At 43.1% G+C, this 16,498-nt stretch overlaps 2 protein-coding genes across 4 annotated transcripts in view; one reads left to right on the top strand and one right to left on the bottom strand.

The window, feature by feature from the left end:
- Positions 1-2,692, bottom strand: part of NUP155 (nucleoporin 155) — a 29,957-nt gene extending 27,265 nt beyond the window's left edge. The window contains exons 1-3 of one of the 2 annotated variants that reach the window (XM_042028470.1): positions 2,454-2,692; positions 1,246-1,383; positions 831-927 (exon numbers count right to left, since the gene is read on the bottom strand). In XM_042028470.1, the coding sequence (XP_041884404.1) occupies positions 831-927; positions 1,246-1,383; positions 2,454-2,634 (416 nt within the window). In that variant the 5' untranslated portion in view covers positions 2,635-2,692. The remainder of the gene's footprint in view (positions 1-830; positions 928-1,245; positions 1,384-2,453) is intronic. The other variant, XM_042028471.1, reaches the window with a different exon arrangement.
- A 4,270-nt stretch (positions 2,693-6,962) lies between these two features.
- The window catches only part of WDR70 (WD repeat domain 70), a 128,150-nt gene continuing 118,614 nt past the window's right edge, over positions 6,963-16,498 (top strand). Inside the window, exons 1-4 of one of the 2 annotated variants that reach the window (XM_042028466.1) lie at positions 6,963-7,011; positions 7,102-7,164; positions 7,283-7,366; positions 10,071-10,185. In XM_042028466.1, the coding sequence (XP_041884400.1) occupies positions 6,990-7,011; positions 7,102-7,164; positions 7,283-7,366; positions 10,071-10,185 (284 nt within the window). In that variant the 5' untranslated portion in view covers positions 6,963-6,989. Of the gene's footprint in view, positions 7,012-7,101; positions 7,165-7,282; positions 7,367-10,070; positions 10,186-12,354; positions 12,981-16,498 lie in introns of those variants that run through there. The other variant, XM_042028467.1, reaches the window with a different exon arrangement.

Genomic DNA, 16,498 nt, shown 5'->3' with positions numbered 1-16,498 from the left:
CTCTGAATTACACAGCGCAGCATCTGCAATACTGATTAATGTCAAAAGAAGGAAATCACATGGGGGTTTTTCCTCCCATGAAAATTATCTGAAGCAAAAATTCCCAACTACCTCCCCAGTATCTATCACTAACACCATGAAGCACTGTTTTCTTTGGGGAATGTATTTAATACACTCTGACACAATGTAAATGTATAGATAGTAGCTAATCTGAACTTTATGCGTTTTAAGAAATGCAACAATATGTACAAAGCAATTCTTACTACACAAATGCTTACTGTGGGGGCAAATAAAGAAACGAACATGCAAACTATAAATTTATCAAAGCCATTTCAGAATCTAATGAACTTATTTTCAGTTTTACCCATCCATAAAATAAGCAAGGATGGAGAGCTTCAATTACAATACTTCAAAATACTAATGCCCTATTACTCACCATTGTGGGAATGATTGGTCACTCTATATGCATCTCAGTACTTACTGAATCTATAAAAGTTAGGCAATTAGCGTAATTTGTATCTACTTTTTCAGCACAAGCAAAGCCTTTGTGTAAGTACAGAAGTAACTTCAGAATATTAGCAAAGTCTAACCAGAAGCAAATACATTTTCCTTTCTCTCATCTGTAGATGATTTGGCAGCAATATTACTAACTCTTACACATCCTTGAATACTCAGTATTCAAAAGTTTTAGTAAAACCTGAAAGAAATTAAGATCAGTGAAACTGAACAGCACATCTCTATGCTGCCAGTAAACAATCTTCCACTGCTGCAGTTGCTTAATTCTGGTACAATACCAATAAAACAACATCAGGAATGCATTCTCTACATACCCATCTTCATAGTTCCACATAAAGATGTCACTGTCAATGGTCAGCCAAGCTCTGCTGATCTCTGGAAATACTCCCATCATACAATTGCACTGCATATCTGAAGCACTGCTGATGTAAGGACTAAATGCATTTTGGGTAGCAAAGGCAAGGTCCTCTTCGGAGCATTTAAAAAAATCATTAATATGCTACACAAACTGTATACTTGAAAATTCTTCATATAGAAACCAATTCCACCAACAACTCTACACAAATACCTTGTTACCACTTAAGAGTGTTGGTAAGAGAACCTAAACAACATTCAAGTTTTTTGCTGGGAGTCTGACAAGAAGACTGGGGAAGAAAAATATGGAGGCAAGAAGTTTGTTTCTAATATTATTTCTTACACAATCTATGACATATATTTTCATAAGGATACGTCCAAACTGCTCCACTAGCTCTGGTGGAAGTGGGACTCGGCGGACTGAGCTGATTTCTGGAAGATTGGGTATCGACAGCATACCTGGTCCTTGTAAAGGATAATCCATATCTGACATACCAGATATAGTAGGGCTACCTGCAAGAAAGAGCAACAACAAAAAAAGTCTTGATGCTTGATGCTGCAGAAACTTGAAGTAAATGTAAGTATGAAGTAAACATGTAAGTATCACTACTCAAAAGATATGTGTGGACAAATGTTTCTGTAGGAGCAAAGCCACAAACAATACGTCTAAGTCTCAAATCAGGTAAGAGCAAACAGATTTGCAAACAAACTCTTACTACAACTCACCTGGACCCCAGCCTACTCTTTACCCCCTTTTTTCTGTTACACCCTCCAATGCTTTTTTCATTGTATGGCCAGACATTCACATGAACAAGCCAGAAGCATATTCCTTCACCTAGAAAAGCTGACTGTACTTCCAGTACCGACTTAAAACACCCACATACATCCACTGTTTTATGTGCTGTGTATCCACGACGCTGCCAGAGCAGTTACACTGTGGCCATGCACATCACTGCACAACAGAACACAGATACTCTTTGTTTGCATCCAGCCACCTTTGCATATATATGACTAGAATATCTCTTCAGAGCCCACTCTGCCAGGCACTCGGCACTAATGGAGAAAGAAATGCTGCCTCCACGTGTTAAGGAGAACAAAACAAATATCTGATGGGAGAAAGTACACCTTATATCATAAGTGTGACACAAAGCTGCAGACAAAAAAAAAAAAAAAAAAAAAAAAAAAAAGAAAAAAAAAGCCAAAGAAGCTTAAGAGAGCTTTCCAGGCTGCTTGTAACTTAGGCGTGGTGGTGGGCACTTGGTTACCATAAGAGCATTTTGCACGGAACTTCCCAATAGGAAGAACCTAAAACTAGGGCCGTTTTCTTCACCTTTTAGAGGAACATGAGGCACTTTAAGCCCAGTCCTCCTGCACTGCTCACATCCACAATTCTGATCCGCGCACTGAAGCGGACACTGTACGGCCCATGCCTCACTCCGCGACCGAGACGCCTCCTCAAACCCGGCCCCAGTCCCCGAGCAGGGCCCACAGCCCGCAAGCGTGGCCGGCCGAGCCGCGCCGGCCGAGGCCGCCCCGCGGCGGGGCCCGGGGCCACAGGGACCGCGAGCCACAGTATCACCCACCGGGCGCCGGCACCGCCAGCAGCTCCGATAAGTCCGGGTAGCAGCGGTCGTCCTGGATCTGCCGGTCGATGATGCGGCCCGCGTTCTCCAGCGCCTCTTGGGCGGTCGGCGCGGCGGGGCTCATGGCTGCGGGCATCGCGACGGCGGTGACGGCGGCGACACAAGGACAGCAGCCACACATCGATGGCGGGCCCGCGCGCTCGCGCCGCTCCACCGCCCGCCCAATCCCGGCAGGCCCCGCGCGCCAGGCCGCTTCCGGCGGCGGGAAACGGGGGAGCGGAAGGGAGGGGGGCGGGGAAAAGGCGGCCGGGCTTGGGCAGCGGCTCCGGGGCGGGGAGGTGCTCGCTGCCGGAGGGGATGAGCGGAAGAGCTGAGTAAGAGGGGGCCTCGTCGATGTGCTTAAATATCTAAGGGGGGGGAGCGAGTGCCGAAAGGATGGACCAGGCTCTCCTCGGTGGTGTTGAGGAAGAGGGGAAGAGGCAATGGGCAGAAACTCATGCACAACATGTTCCACGTGAACATGAGGAAGAACTGTGCAAGTGACCGAGCACTGGAACAGATTTCCCAGAGAGGCTGTGGAGTCTCCCTCTCTGGAGCTGCCCCATTTGTTTGGACACAACCCTATACCATGTGCTCTGGGATGGCCCTGCTTAAGCAGGGGGCTGGACCAGGTGACCCACTGTGGTCGTTCCAACCTGACACATCCTGTGATATGCTCTAACAGGCTGGCTGGGCCTGCGGTGCATCACCTAGGCGTCCTCAGGGCCGCCTGAGGGACAGGCGTAGTCTGCTGTGCAGCCCCTCAAAGGCACAAGGTGGCCCCAAGGGGAGCAGTGGGAAGCGGCTCCTGTCCGGTGTGGCCCTGGGCAGCTCCCTGCCCACCTGCCTGCTCTGCAGGCACGGTAGCTCTGGCTGGGCCCCGGTGACAGCCCACTCAAAGACAGGGTCTAGGATCACACATACATCGTATATATATTGGATCAGTCAAAGATCTCAGAGATCTTTTCCAACCTACATAATTCAGTGTTTATTTGCTGCCAGCCTGATGTGATCGTGTGGAGTGCACAAAGTAGTGCAGACATGCAGATTTGGAAAGAAAATCCAAGAAAGACAAGCAGCTACTGGGGAGGGTTCAGCAAAGGCAGTAGTAGTAGTAGTAATAATAATAAAAATATGAAAATAATTACCCTCATACAAGAAAAAAATATGGTATAATATATATTTTAGACATGTAAGATATATAATGTATGTAATAATTATATATACTAATAGAATTTAATATAATTATTCTAATAAATAGGAATTAATTAATTGTATAAATAAATAATGGAATGAAATAATGACAATATTATAATAATTAGGGATCTGGAACATCTCTTACAAGGAAAGCCTGCGAGAACGGGGCCTGTTCAGTCTGTAGAAGTGCAGACTGAGAGGGGATTTTATTAATGCATAAAAATATCTCAAAGGCAGGTGCCAAGAAGATGGTGCCAGATTCTTTTCAGAGGTGCCCAGTGATAGGATGAGGAGCAGTGATCATAAACTAAAACGCAAGAAGTTCCAGCTCAACATGAGGAAGAACTTCTTTGCATTGAGGGTGGCAGAGCACTGGAACATAATGCCGGGGAGGTTGTGGAGTCTCCGTCTCTGGAGACATTCAAACCCTGCCTGGATGTTCCTGTGGCACCTGCCCCAGGTGACCCTGCCTTGGCAGGGGGCCTGGACTAGATGATCTCAAGAGGTCCCTCCTGACCCAAACAATCTTGTGATTTTGTGTATAGTGGTATAAGCCAAAACCAAGCTTACATCAGGCCCCTCCCGATCTGAACCCCTCAAGATTTGAATAGGGGTTTGAGTCAAACTTTGGAATTTTTTTTTTGTTTGTTCATCAGTAACTGTGGCTGGACAGTTATGATAATGCAGTTGCATTGTGAACATTGTACACGTGGCTAATCTTTTGTTTTAAGGAGAAGACAATCCCAAGGTGAATGGGCTGGCTGAACGAAAACCACCAGAAGTGAAGTCAGCAGGACTGAGCAGTAACTGGGGGAAAGGTAATTCCAGGAGTGGGTGATCATGTCCCATTAACCACCTACTCAGAAGAGATGCCAGACTCAACTGGAGGAGTTGCCCCTGCAGACTAATATCCATGAGAAGCAAGATACACAACCATCAAATAGAGGTTTGAGTACTAGTTAATAAAAAAGTTGTGTAATTTGTAACAGATGAATGCTGATGCCTTTGCTTGTTAGAGTGTATAAATAGTGTAAACTTTGATTATTTGGAGGCCAGCCTTTTGTGAGTTAACACTCAGCTCCCTAATCTGCACAAACAAGAATAAAGAAATAGAAATTGAAATACAGGAATAGAAATGCCTCATCTCGGTGTGCAAACTGCGCACCAGATAACAAGCTCATGTTCAGGACAACATGGAGACTCCCAAGGCATGTACAGTGCCTCTGTTCAGAGCTAAGGTGTAAAAGCAGAGTAAATTGCCTTTGCATGGCACTGGTCTGATGTGGCTGCTGATTTTCCAGAATTTGGGGTGAAACATCAGTGTGACTGTATCAGATTTTTAACTTGATGAGGCTGGGTCTCTGTTAAGTGATGTGTGTGCGCCCTGAACAGCATAGGCTTTCCCAAAATGTCACAGGAAATTTTGGGACTGGGAGAAAATTAGATTTCCAGAGGGGTCTGGTTTATAAATGATGTTTGCTGCCTAGACTGCACTGACTCTTTGCTCCTCGACTGATCCAGCATCCATTCTAGAAAGCTTCATTAATGGTAGAGGGACATGGCACAAGAAAGGAGATTCATCCTTACCCTCTGCTTTCCAAATGAAGATTCATAGAATTAAACCTCAAACCCTGCAGGGTTTACATCACTTGTGGTTTAACCCCAGCCAGCAACCAAGCCCCAAGCAGCCACTCATTCACTACCCCACTCCTCAGGATCGGGGAGAGAATCAGAAGGGTAAAAGCTGGAAAACTTGTGGGTTGAGATAAAGGGTGTGTATAATAGGGAAAGCAAAAGCCACACACAAAAGCATAGCAAAACAGGGAATTAAGTCACTGCTTCCCATGGGTGGGCAGGTGTTTGGTGATCTCTGGCAGAGCTGGATCCCATCATGCATAATGGTTACTTGGAAGACAAACACCATCACTCCAAATGTTCCCCCCCTCTTCTTCTTCCTCCCAATTTATATACTGAGCATGATGTCATATGGTCTGGAATATCTCTTTGGCCAGTTTGAGTCACCTATTCTGTCTTTGTCTCCTCCCAGCCTCCCAAGCACCCCCAATTTCCCTGCCACTGTGGCAGTTTGAGAAGCAGAAAAGGCCTTGGCTCTGTACAAGCACTGCCCAGCAACAACAGAAACATCTCTATATAATCATCACTGTGTTCAGCACAAATCCAAAACATAGCCTTGTGATACCCACTGTGAAGGTTAATTGTACCCCAGCTGAAACCAGCACAACAGCAAATGAGGAAATTCTCTCATCTTCTCAAGATTAAGAAGCTAGTGCCTAGTCACCAGTGGGGTTCCCCAGGGCTCAATTTTAGGGACAGTGCTCTTTAATGTTCTTATAAATGACCTGGTTGCAGGAATTAAGTTTAATGATACTAAACCAGGAGGAGCTGTTGACTCCCTTGATGGCAGAGGAGCCTTACAAGAGATTTGGATAGAGAACAGATCAATGACCAATCATATAAAATCTAACAAGTTCCAGATTCTCCACACAGGACGGGGAAATCATGGTTGCACAGAGAAATTGGAGGATGAGAAGCTGGATTGCAGCTCCATGAAAAGCAATCTGAGTTTTTGGGTTGATGACAAGTTGAAAATGAGTCAAGAGTGTGCCAAAAGTGATAACCAAAAGGGCAAATTACGTTGTGGAGGGCATCAGGCACAGCACTGCTGGCCAGTCAAGGGACTGGTGACTATTCCATTCTACGCTGTACTGTGGGGTTGCACATCCCATCTCGAGTCCTATGTGCAGTTTTGGGCACCTCAGTTTAAGAAAAACATCACACTGTTCGAGTGTGTCAGGAGCAGGGGGGCCAAGATGATGAAGTGTCTCGAGGTAAGATTTAAGATGCTAAAGTCACTTGGCTTGTTCAGTTTAGGGAAGGCAGAGGGGAAGCCTCAGGCTGTGGAAACATTCCTCATGGGGGGCAGCAGTGGGGACGTGCTGATCTCCTCTCCCTGGTGACCAGCGGCAGGACAGGAGGAGACAGAATGAAGTTCTGCCAAGGGAAATTCAGGTTGGACATCAGGTAAAGGCCCACCCTGAGAGGGTGGTCGGTCCCTAGAAGAGGCTTCCCAGGGAATTTGTCACGGCACCGAGCCTGGAAGAACTCAAAGAGCGTCTGCACAACACGCGCAGAAACGTGCTGTAGTTTTATGGGGTGCTGCGAGGAGCACGGATTCCGACCCCATAAAGCTGCCGGGTTCCTTCGCTGGGAAGGAAGCCCGGCTGTCCCCGCCCAGCCGCTTCCTGCCGGCGCCTGTTGTGGATCCGGGGCAGGCGCAGCATGGAGCCGGCGGCTGAGGGCGGTGAGCGGTGGGGACGCCGGGGCCGAGGCGGGCCCAGCTCACCCGCGACCCCCGCTCACCCCCGTGGTTTGCTCTCTCCTCTCGTTGCAGACGCAGAGATGCTGGGGACACCAGACCCGGAGCTGGCGGCCACCATGGGCTTCTCCGGCTTCGGTGCGTGGCGATGCGGCCGGGGGGGCCAGGAGCTGGCTGGCAGAGCGGGGGCGGAAGCCGTGGGGCCTGTCAGCCCCAGGTGGGCCTGTGTTTCAGTCTCCGTTTGCTTCATTTCCAGGGAAGAAGGCTCGAACTTTCGACCTCGAAGCTATGTTTGAGCAAACGAGGAGAACTGCAGTGGAGAGGAGCAGGAAAGTCTTGGGTAAGAAGTGCGAGCGTAGTCTGCTATTGCATTCTAAAACATGTTTTGACTTGCTCCCTCAGGGTGATGTTCGAAGTGTCTTGGACTGGCTGTGTAGATAACAAAACAGAAACTCAGTTTTGGTCAAGGAAGACAGCCCTAAGCAGCTTGGGCCTTGATGAACAGTTAAGTTATTAATTTGCTGATGTTGTCTGAGGGTGTTAGAGCAGTGTGCATGTGCAAAGCTCCTGTTGTGAGGCACAGCTTTCAGATACAGGAAAAACACACAAACTCTTTTCTTTCTTCTTTTACTTCGCTGTGTATTTATTTTGGAAGAGAAATTGGTACAGACAGCTTTATTCTAGAGACAGCAAAGTAGTGAAGAAGAAATGTGTGTCTTAGACCAAGGAGCAAGTTGTATAGCAGTCTACAAATGTGTCTCTGCCTTCTGCTGTGCTGGGAGTGGGCACTTTTTGAGGGGGCTGTTTTGAGAGTGGCAGATGGAGGAAATTGTATTTTTTCCTGCCTGTAATAAAGTGAACTCCAGTCCAAACAAGGTCTTTGAGAACACTCATGCATGTTCTACAAATCCCTTTGCCAACACAGTTATCCATGCTTTCTCCTTCCCCTTCGCCAGTTTGTGGACAATGTGGGCCTTTTATTCTACTGTGATGCCATGTTTTTATTACTGTGATTCTATACAGAACTGGATCAGACCTATTTAGAGACTCATCAACTTTTTGGACTTAAAAACACTATGAAATTCAAATATACAAGGGATTCCAAAATTCATTTTGGACTGTTCTGGTGGTTTTTTTTTTTTTTTTTTTTTGTTTTTTTTTTTTTTGTGTTGGCTGAATCTAAACACACCAATGTATGTGCATGTTGGAAACCTTTTTATGTTTGATACTTGTTCAGGTTGAGCTTTCATTCTTTATAAGGAATCGTTTATTTATATCATATTTTTGTTTAGTAGTGGGATAAAGGAGATTGCCCAATCAAAATTTATAAAGAAATAACATTTATTATGCAACCAAAATATCAGTTTCAAAAGCTGGTTCCTTCTTATACAGTTTTTGGGCAGAGTCCGAATTAATTCTATTCTTCTTGTAATTTTAGCATATTCATGAAGTTTTCTTGTCCCAAAGTTGGGCTGCACAAAGCCTTTCCTGGGTCTGATGAATTGTCCATCCTAGATGATGAATGGACCATCTCTGAAGATGAATGGGCCATCTCTGGTTCCTGGAACAGTTATTTTTAGTTCCGGGAATGTCCTATTCCTTATCAGATGAGATGTAGATATCAGAAGGTGATGATCAAGTCGTCATGGTGTCAATGTCCTGGTGATAAGCTCCAACCCCACCTAGGTGGAATCCTCACTTATTGATTACATCCGTGAGAGAACTTCTTTCAGTGTTGTGAAATTTTTCTCTCAGCCAGGCTGGTGGAGGGATTTTGAAACTCTCTCTGCATGGTCTACATTTCAGTTTTATACATAATAGCACGGATTACATACTTTATTTATAACAATAGGGAAATTTCACTATAAATAAGTGATTGCAAAAATACAATGCTTTTATGTCAAGATATCTTGACCTTCATCTTGAGTGTGCCCTCTCCCTTGCCCTGCAGCAGACTACCTCCCAATCCCTTACCATTACTGTAATGGAAACACACAGCATTTTGATGTTTGTAAAGTTGATAATTTTGCCAAAAATGATAAAACTTTGTAGGTAATGCAGCAATTTAACTTAGAAATAAATTTTAGTATTGAGAGTATAGCAATCAAAAATGCGTATTTGTTGTAGGGATGGCTTAATGTGAGCACTTTATTTTCAGATTTGTTGAGATACACTCCTGATTTTTAGCTTTTTGGAATGACTGTGATAACTTTTGGATATGTCTCCCCCATTGCCTGATTTGTGGAACTGAGATCAAAATACATTTCCAGGTTCTGTATCTTACAGCTGTTTGTGGTCCTCTTTAGAGGAAAATGTTTCCTAGCTTTGCTGAAAACATGTTTTTCTTTTTTTTGTTTAGCTAATAAACAGTGAGGAAAAAGAGAACACAATGTTTCTTGTGTAGAAAGAAAGTAACTTTCCTCACCTTAATTGAAATATTTGAGAACTTTTAACAACATAGTAGTTGTAGTAGTAAACCTTTCCCCACCCCCCTTGATTATGTAATATGAGATGGAAGTTTTTGTTTACTTAGATTTTATTGCAGTGTTGCTCAGGGATTCTTTTTCACTAAGTGAGGTAGAAATGAACTACTAATGCAAACAGCACTTTGTGTTTCTTTTCAATAAATGATATTTAAAATTCTCTTATATGTACATCTGGATAGTTTAACTGCACTAATTTAGTTGTGTTACGAAAACATAAAAATTTCACTGAATTGATCATGCTGTTTTACTGTAGTATTGAAAATAGTTGAAATATCAGCTTCTTTATATGGTCAACTTATATTTGATAGTGTGTAGAAATGAACAACTGGGAAGTGTTTACATTTTCCTTGTGACATTTTGTTGAGCGACCATCGCAGTAACAATGGAAATTTAACATATGTGAAAAAGTATTTTCAGGTTAAATCTTTTATTTGCTGTTACCTTTTCAAGTATTTCATCTAGGTCTGAAAATGAAAAGAAACTGGCTTACTGTCCTCTGCAAGCTGGTAATTTTAATATTTTTTGATTATTTGTTATTTCTATGCTCTCCCTATTCAGAGGCCCGTGAAAGAGAAAAAGAAGACCAGACTGAAAAGGAGTTCAGAATTCCATGCACTGACTCATCAGCTTCAGCATCCAGTGCAACAAGAGCTGGGCCCACATTACCTGAAAGGTACTTAGATATGATGGGAGATTCCATGTACCACTTTCCTTATCTGTAGAGGGTGTTTGCTTGTTTTGATAACATGAATATCATTTAGCTTGTGTGAATATGTCTTGTTATCTTAAGTATTCCAGTCAAAATACAGATTTCAAATTTTTTAAAAAATTTGTTTCTTAAAGATATGCCAATATTTGCAAATGTTGGCATTAGGTGTATTTAATAGTCAATTTTGCTGTTTCCTCCTTGATCCTGTTTTGCATACTTTAAAAAAAATAACAACGTTATCTATGTATTTTTTGAAAGTATTAGGGCAAATATAATGACAACATATGATGACTTTATTAGCAGGTACTGTGCCCACCTGTAGATAGAATATACTTGTTCATGCCTGATGAAAAAGAAGGCAAAGTGCATGAACAGCCTCTGTGTGCAGATTTTATGGAGTAATGGTGAGGTAGAGAAAGTTGTTTGTTTTGACTTCTGTCTGAAATTTACTCCTAAACTTTTGTGTATTACTGATAAACAGTATATGCTATGGATTTTACAGTTTGAATTCTGAAATGCTGGGAAATCAAAAGTAGCTAAGGGCAATGGGGACCACACAGCTCCATTGTGTGGCAGGGGTGGCAGATAGGAGTGCACTGTACATTTTTAGGATTCTGTATCTATGGAAATTTAACGACCCATACAAGATGTTGGAATTGTAAAAAGAAGAGAGGCCCGGCGACTCTGGCGGGGGGAGTTACTTGCAGACCAGCCAATATGGTTGATAAGAGCAAAACTCCATTTATTAGCAATCCAGAGGCACTTATATAGTATACCAGCTTGTTAACGCTTAAGTGGCTTAAAACTTATCAAAGTGAATTTCCACTTCTACATAATTGGACTTACAATGGCAAGCTTCTACAGTTATGTTATGATTAAAAGAATTCGGTGTTCACCCTCCTCCCTCCGGGTCTTATGTCCACAGCTGTACCTTTTCAAAACTCCCTCTTTGTTCCCAGTCCTGCTTGTTTTCTTCACAAGAATTTTCTCATGGAGTGTTTTTTCTCACACACAGGCCTTTTGCTTCCAGGCCTATTGCTTGTACAGTTCTTCTATTGATCCCATAATTCTCTCAATGATCCATGCCCCTGATCCTTTAATAATTGCAACAATTCTCTCTTTTTTTCTTTTTGTACAAGCAATACTTCATGGGTCACAGATGTGGTGACTTTGTATATTATCTTTTGCAAGCATTAGAAGGCAAGGTGAACACCTTAGTAATATTACTAAGTAATATTACTAGTCTTACAGTAATCAAATGCTACACAAATAAAACTAGCCATGATTTTATACGTAATAACTTTAACCATCCCTCTAAGTTGAGACCATCTTCTTTTTTCTGTAATTGTGTAGTTAATCGATGTAACTCACTTATCTGCTTGTGAATTAGGACAAAGTGGTTAGAAAGATTTATACAGCACATACCTTGGAACCTTTCACAGCCATGGCTGTGAGCTAATGGTAGAAAATCAATGGCTGCTTAATCTTGTAATATTATATGTCTAACACTAATAACACACACACTTAACTCATTGAGCATTTGCAAAGTTATATTAAACTTATCCCTCTCCCAGCAAGCAAGTTTATGCAAAATAGCGTGAACCCTGGCTGCTAAGATACCAGGTAAAAACATAAATGCTAACTAAATTAACTGCTTTCACTTGATCTAAATGGGCAGACAGCTGATTGAAAATGCCTGCTAATGCTCTTGTTTCAAGACAGTCAAAAAACAATTTTCACTTTATTTCTGTGTTTGGTGTTATACCCAAAAATTTATGCAATATACCCAAAAATTTATGCAATTCTTCTTCTTAGTTTTGCCTTTGGAGAGGGTTCCCCGACACCCACCACAAGTCACTAGCAACCACCCAGGGCAGCTGTTACATTTGCCCCAGAGTCTCGCTATTTCTCCTGCTGCGGCGAGTGGTGGATCTGGCAAGTCCTCAGCTCCTTCACTCAGCCACGTCTGCAGCCTCTCCCAGGGCTCCTCGGGACAGGTTTCAGAGTCCCAGCTGTTGAAGTAGTGGCGTCACTTTCCTCAGGAGCTGATGCTGACTGCGCCTTCTCATTTCGGGGTCCTGTAGCATGCCACCGCTTTGCTGGGCACCTCTCTGGTTAGTGATGTAGCGATGCCTTGTCCCTGTTGTTGCAGGACATTCTGTAGCATTGCAGTCCACGTTCATTCCCAGAGCAGGAACTGTGAAGGGGTTAACAACAACTGTACGATGCTGGTGTAGTCATTTGAACACAGGACATCTGCTGTAAAGATAGACTGCAAAATGCTTTGTGTAGATAAGTCAGCAAGCTTTTTGATTACTTTTTGCATTATTTGTTGGTACTTTTCCTTCTTTTGGGGCTGCTTCCGGGCCGCCCCGGCCGGCTTTGGCTTTGCAGGAGACGAAACCGCAGGAGCCGCGCTGCTGCCGGACGTGCTGCTGTTCAGCGGGGGGGCGTTACTCTCTGCCGCTTTTGGCCGGGTTTTAGGACCTCTCTGTTGCTCTGCCGCTTTCGGCAGGACGCCAGGACTGCCTGTGTCTCCTTGGCTTGCCTGCGCCCCGCCCCTTGGATCGGGTGTCTCTGCTTCCGCGTTCGCAGCCATTTCTCCCTCGGCCACCGGAGGGATAACATCCGGCTCTGCCGAGTTTAGCAGCTCCTGCAGTGAGTGGACGTGTGCCGCCGCGTTTTTAACCGGTTTTCTCGCGGCCAGCCCGAAGGACCATGCTACCCCGGACTCGGCTCCGGTCTCTGCCCGCCGCTCCGTAAGACCCGTGTCTGTTTCTTTCCCAGAGCTACTACGGCCAGCGCTGCCACTCTCTAAAGTCTCTATGGCAGCTACAGCAACTGTCTTTTCTGTTTTCATTTCTGCGAGAGTGCTAGTTACTGCTCTCCAGGTGAATTTGAGAGCTTTTGTTTCTTTAGCTTTCTTTTTAACCAATCTTGGATCAGCTAGTTCCTTATAAAGGTGTACTTCTTTAAGTCCCCGCTTTTCTAAAAAGCATAAACCAAGGGCCACCTCTGTTTCCGTAACTGCGTCCCTCCGCAAACCCCGCGTCTTACCGCTGTCCCTGTTGTCACGGTCATGCAGCCTTGCAGGTTTAGCCCTTGTCAGCCGATTCGGCAGACCCCTGATGTCAGGTCAGTCCAGACACAGGTCAGACACTCGCCAGCAAGTGTTGACCTTTTGCCCTCCGATCACCGCTTAATCGGTGCCACGTCAGCTCCCACCGAAGTCAAAATGAAGTGCCAGTCCCAGTCCCAGTCCCTGTTCGGGCACCAAATGTTGGAATTGTAAAAAGAAGAGAGGCCCGGCGACTCCGGCGGGGGGAGTTACTTGCAGACCAGCCAATATGGTTGATAAGAGCAAAACTCCATTTATTAGCAATCCAGAGGCACTTATATAGTATACCAGCTTGTTAACTCTTAAGTGGCTTAAAACTTATCAAAGCGAATTTCCACTTCTACATAATTGGACTTACATTGGCAAGCTTCTACAGTTATGTTATGATTAAAAGAATTCGGTGTTCACCCTCCTCCCTCTGTAAAGCTGTACCTTTTCAAAACTCCCTCTTTGTTCCCAGCCCTGCTTGTTTTCTTCACAAGAATTTTCTCATGGAGTGTTTTTTCTCACACACAGGCCTTTTGCTTCCAGGCCTATTGCTTGTACAGTTCTTCTATTGATCCCATAATTCTCTCAATGATCCATGCCCCCTGATCCTTTAATAATTGCAACAAGACGACTCTAGTAGACCGCTATATATGCATGTTATGGGTTGATAGAGCCTATATGGGGTAGGTTATTATAGACAATACAATCGAGAGTTTGTAGAGTTGTTGTAGAGTTTCAGACTGAGCAAATTTTTGTTAGAAAATTTAGTTTTTGCCTATTGCTCTTTGGAAAACCTGTGCACTCTCACTGACATAATTGATTGCACTATATACTTCCCTCTGGATCCTGTGTTATATCTTGTGCTCAAGGGAAAAATACTCTGTGCTTCCATTTGCTTCTGATGATCTTATCTATCCATTTGGTGACATAATGAAGGATGACAAGAGTTTAAATGTAACATGATTGTGTATTGTTATTGGGTGACTCCAATATACATAAGCAATTTAAACAAATGATAAGGTGGAGAGCAGTCAGGCAATACAGAGGCTTTCCATAATTATCTTATTCTGCTGATTGACTTGACAGGAGAGACCTCCAGGGACCTACTATAAAGGAAAATTACAAATACGTTTCAGTATGCTGAGTTATTAGGTAGGCTCTGATAACTCCCCAACGTTCTGCTCATAGTAAATTTTCTTTGTTTTTCTTTTTGTTTTTACTAAGCATTGAGGAGGAAGGGCTTGACATGAAAAGCTCTCCTGGAAGTTTTATATTTCCTTGTAAAAAAGGATACATAGCTTAGTACTTAGAGGTAAAAACAGGAAGCTGGAGAAAGACACATGCCATTGTGACTCAGTCATAATTCAGAGGAACAATCCTGCAACTGACTATTTGAGTCTGAAATATAGGATTTTCTAGTTCTTTTTATAACGATGATTTTCATTACTATAAACTGATTTAGTATGCACAGCATCTTTTATTCTCTGAAAATGGCAACACTTCACTGAATTTTAATTTTTTTTAAATTATCAGAGCTTTTTAAGTTATGAGAGTAGTCCATATACTATTTTTTCAGTTAAAAGTTCACTCCAAAATGATGTGAAATACAGCCAGTGATTATTTTTGCTCCTGAGCTATTCGGCTGTAGAGAAATATTTACAATGCTTATGGTGTTTAATTTATGCATACATATAATAATTACGCTTTGTGAAATGAAAGCATCTGCTAGTATATGAAAAGGAAAAACCTGAGAAAATTGAGTGAGCGATGTGCAGAGGGTGAACACATGGGGGGGATATGCCCACATGCTTGTACAACTCTCAGAATGTTTTTCATTATTTCTCCTCTCAGTATGCCATCCGTGCTCTGTTACAGCTTTCCTTTTTTTCTCCTCTTAACAGCTTGTTTCACTTACTGAGGAGGTAATGAGGGAAAGCAAAAAAAAAATAAAAAAAAAATATTCCTTTTATTCTGAATACTGGGAAAGGGGCTGGTTCAAAATTGTTCTTCTTTCTTTACAGCCCCTGGTAGAGTAAGATTATAAGACTGGAAGTTGAGGGAAACACCACTTGTTTTGTCCTTTCTCTCAGCACCACTCCCAGCTGCTGCCAGAAAGGTAGATGGGCTTTTGGTCTGGCTGCATTGGTGTGTTCTTATGTTTGACTTTATCCCAGTCAGGACAGAGGATACCTGTAGCTGTTACTGGAGTATTTGGCTGTCCCTGCCCTGGTTGGGGTGTGGTGAAAAATCACACTGCAGCTCTGGCCATATCACATGCAGAATGGCTGTGCTGCCCCTCAAAATACTGAAATGTTTGATTTGGTCAATTTCCTTCCTAGCAAATGACAGAATGATAAATTAGGAAGAAGGGTAGATACTGTTCTTGGGTGTCTGTAGAAAGGTCTGGAAATTTGGGATTCAAGGATTGCAATAGCCTCCTTGAATCATTATGTTGTATACATCCTTTTCACTGGCACAGCATATATTTGGTTTCATTCCAAAACTAATTAAATAGCTTGGCTTTTGGGGAAAAGATGTGTGGTTTGCTAGTGTAGGAATGCATATCAACTTTCAAAACACAACTCTTTTGCACATAGCACTTTATGACTCTTTTGCACATAGCACTTTATGACTCTTTTGCACATAGCACTTTTGCACATAATACTTTATGATGTTAGTTTTGAGGATACCTTACTTGAAGAACTTTGAAGATCCTCATCTGTGCCTCTCATGCTGGAAAACCTTCCCTTTGGTAAAAGGGTATTGATTGTCTCATTGTCGTAGAGTAAGAGAAGCTCTTTTTATTTGGGTTAGATTTGTTACGTAATGATATTCTGACCTAAGTCTTTAAGCTATACAAGCTTTCAGGCATGCAAACCCTGCTCTTCACTTTAACATCTCAGGACCTAAGTTATGTTGCTTTTAGTTTATTCTGTTTTCTTCCAGAAACAGAGTTTCAATTGCTTATCCAACACAATTTTTTTCTGTGCAACTTAGTACCTGCTTGGTGTACAGCTGGTTCTGGAGGCAAAGCAGGGCAGAATTCTCTATCACAATTACATAGGTCAGAACTGATTTTCTTAGTCTTTTATTATGTTCTTAAACTTTCGTGTTTTTAGTATAGTTCTAAAGTGATACCCTAAATTTTAAAAAAACCCAAACAAAGAAATA

This window comes from Corvus kubaryi, unplaced genomic scaffold (assembly GCF_017639235.1).
Source record: "Corvus kubaryi isolate FWS band 111438036 unplaced genomic scaffold, C.kubaryi_AGA036_p1.0 37308, whole genome shotgun sequence".
Taxonomy (NCBI): Eukaryota; Metazoa; Chordata; class Aves; order Passeriformes; family Corvidae; genus Corvus; species Corvus kubaryi.
The sequence above is the reverse complement of the archived record's forward strand: the minus strand, read 5'-3'. Positions and strand labels throughout refer to the sequence as shown.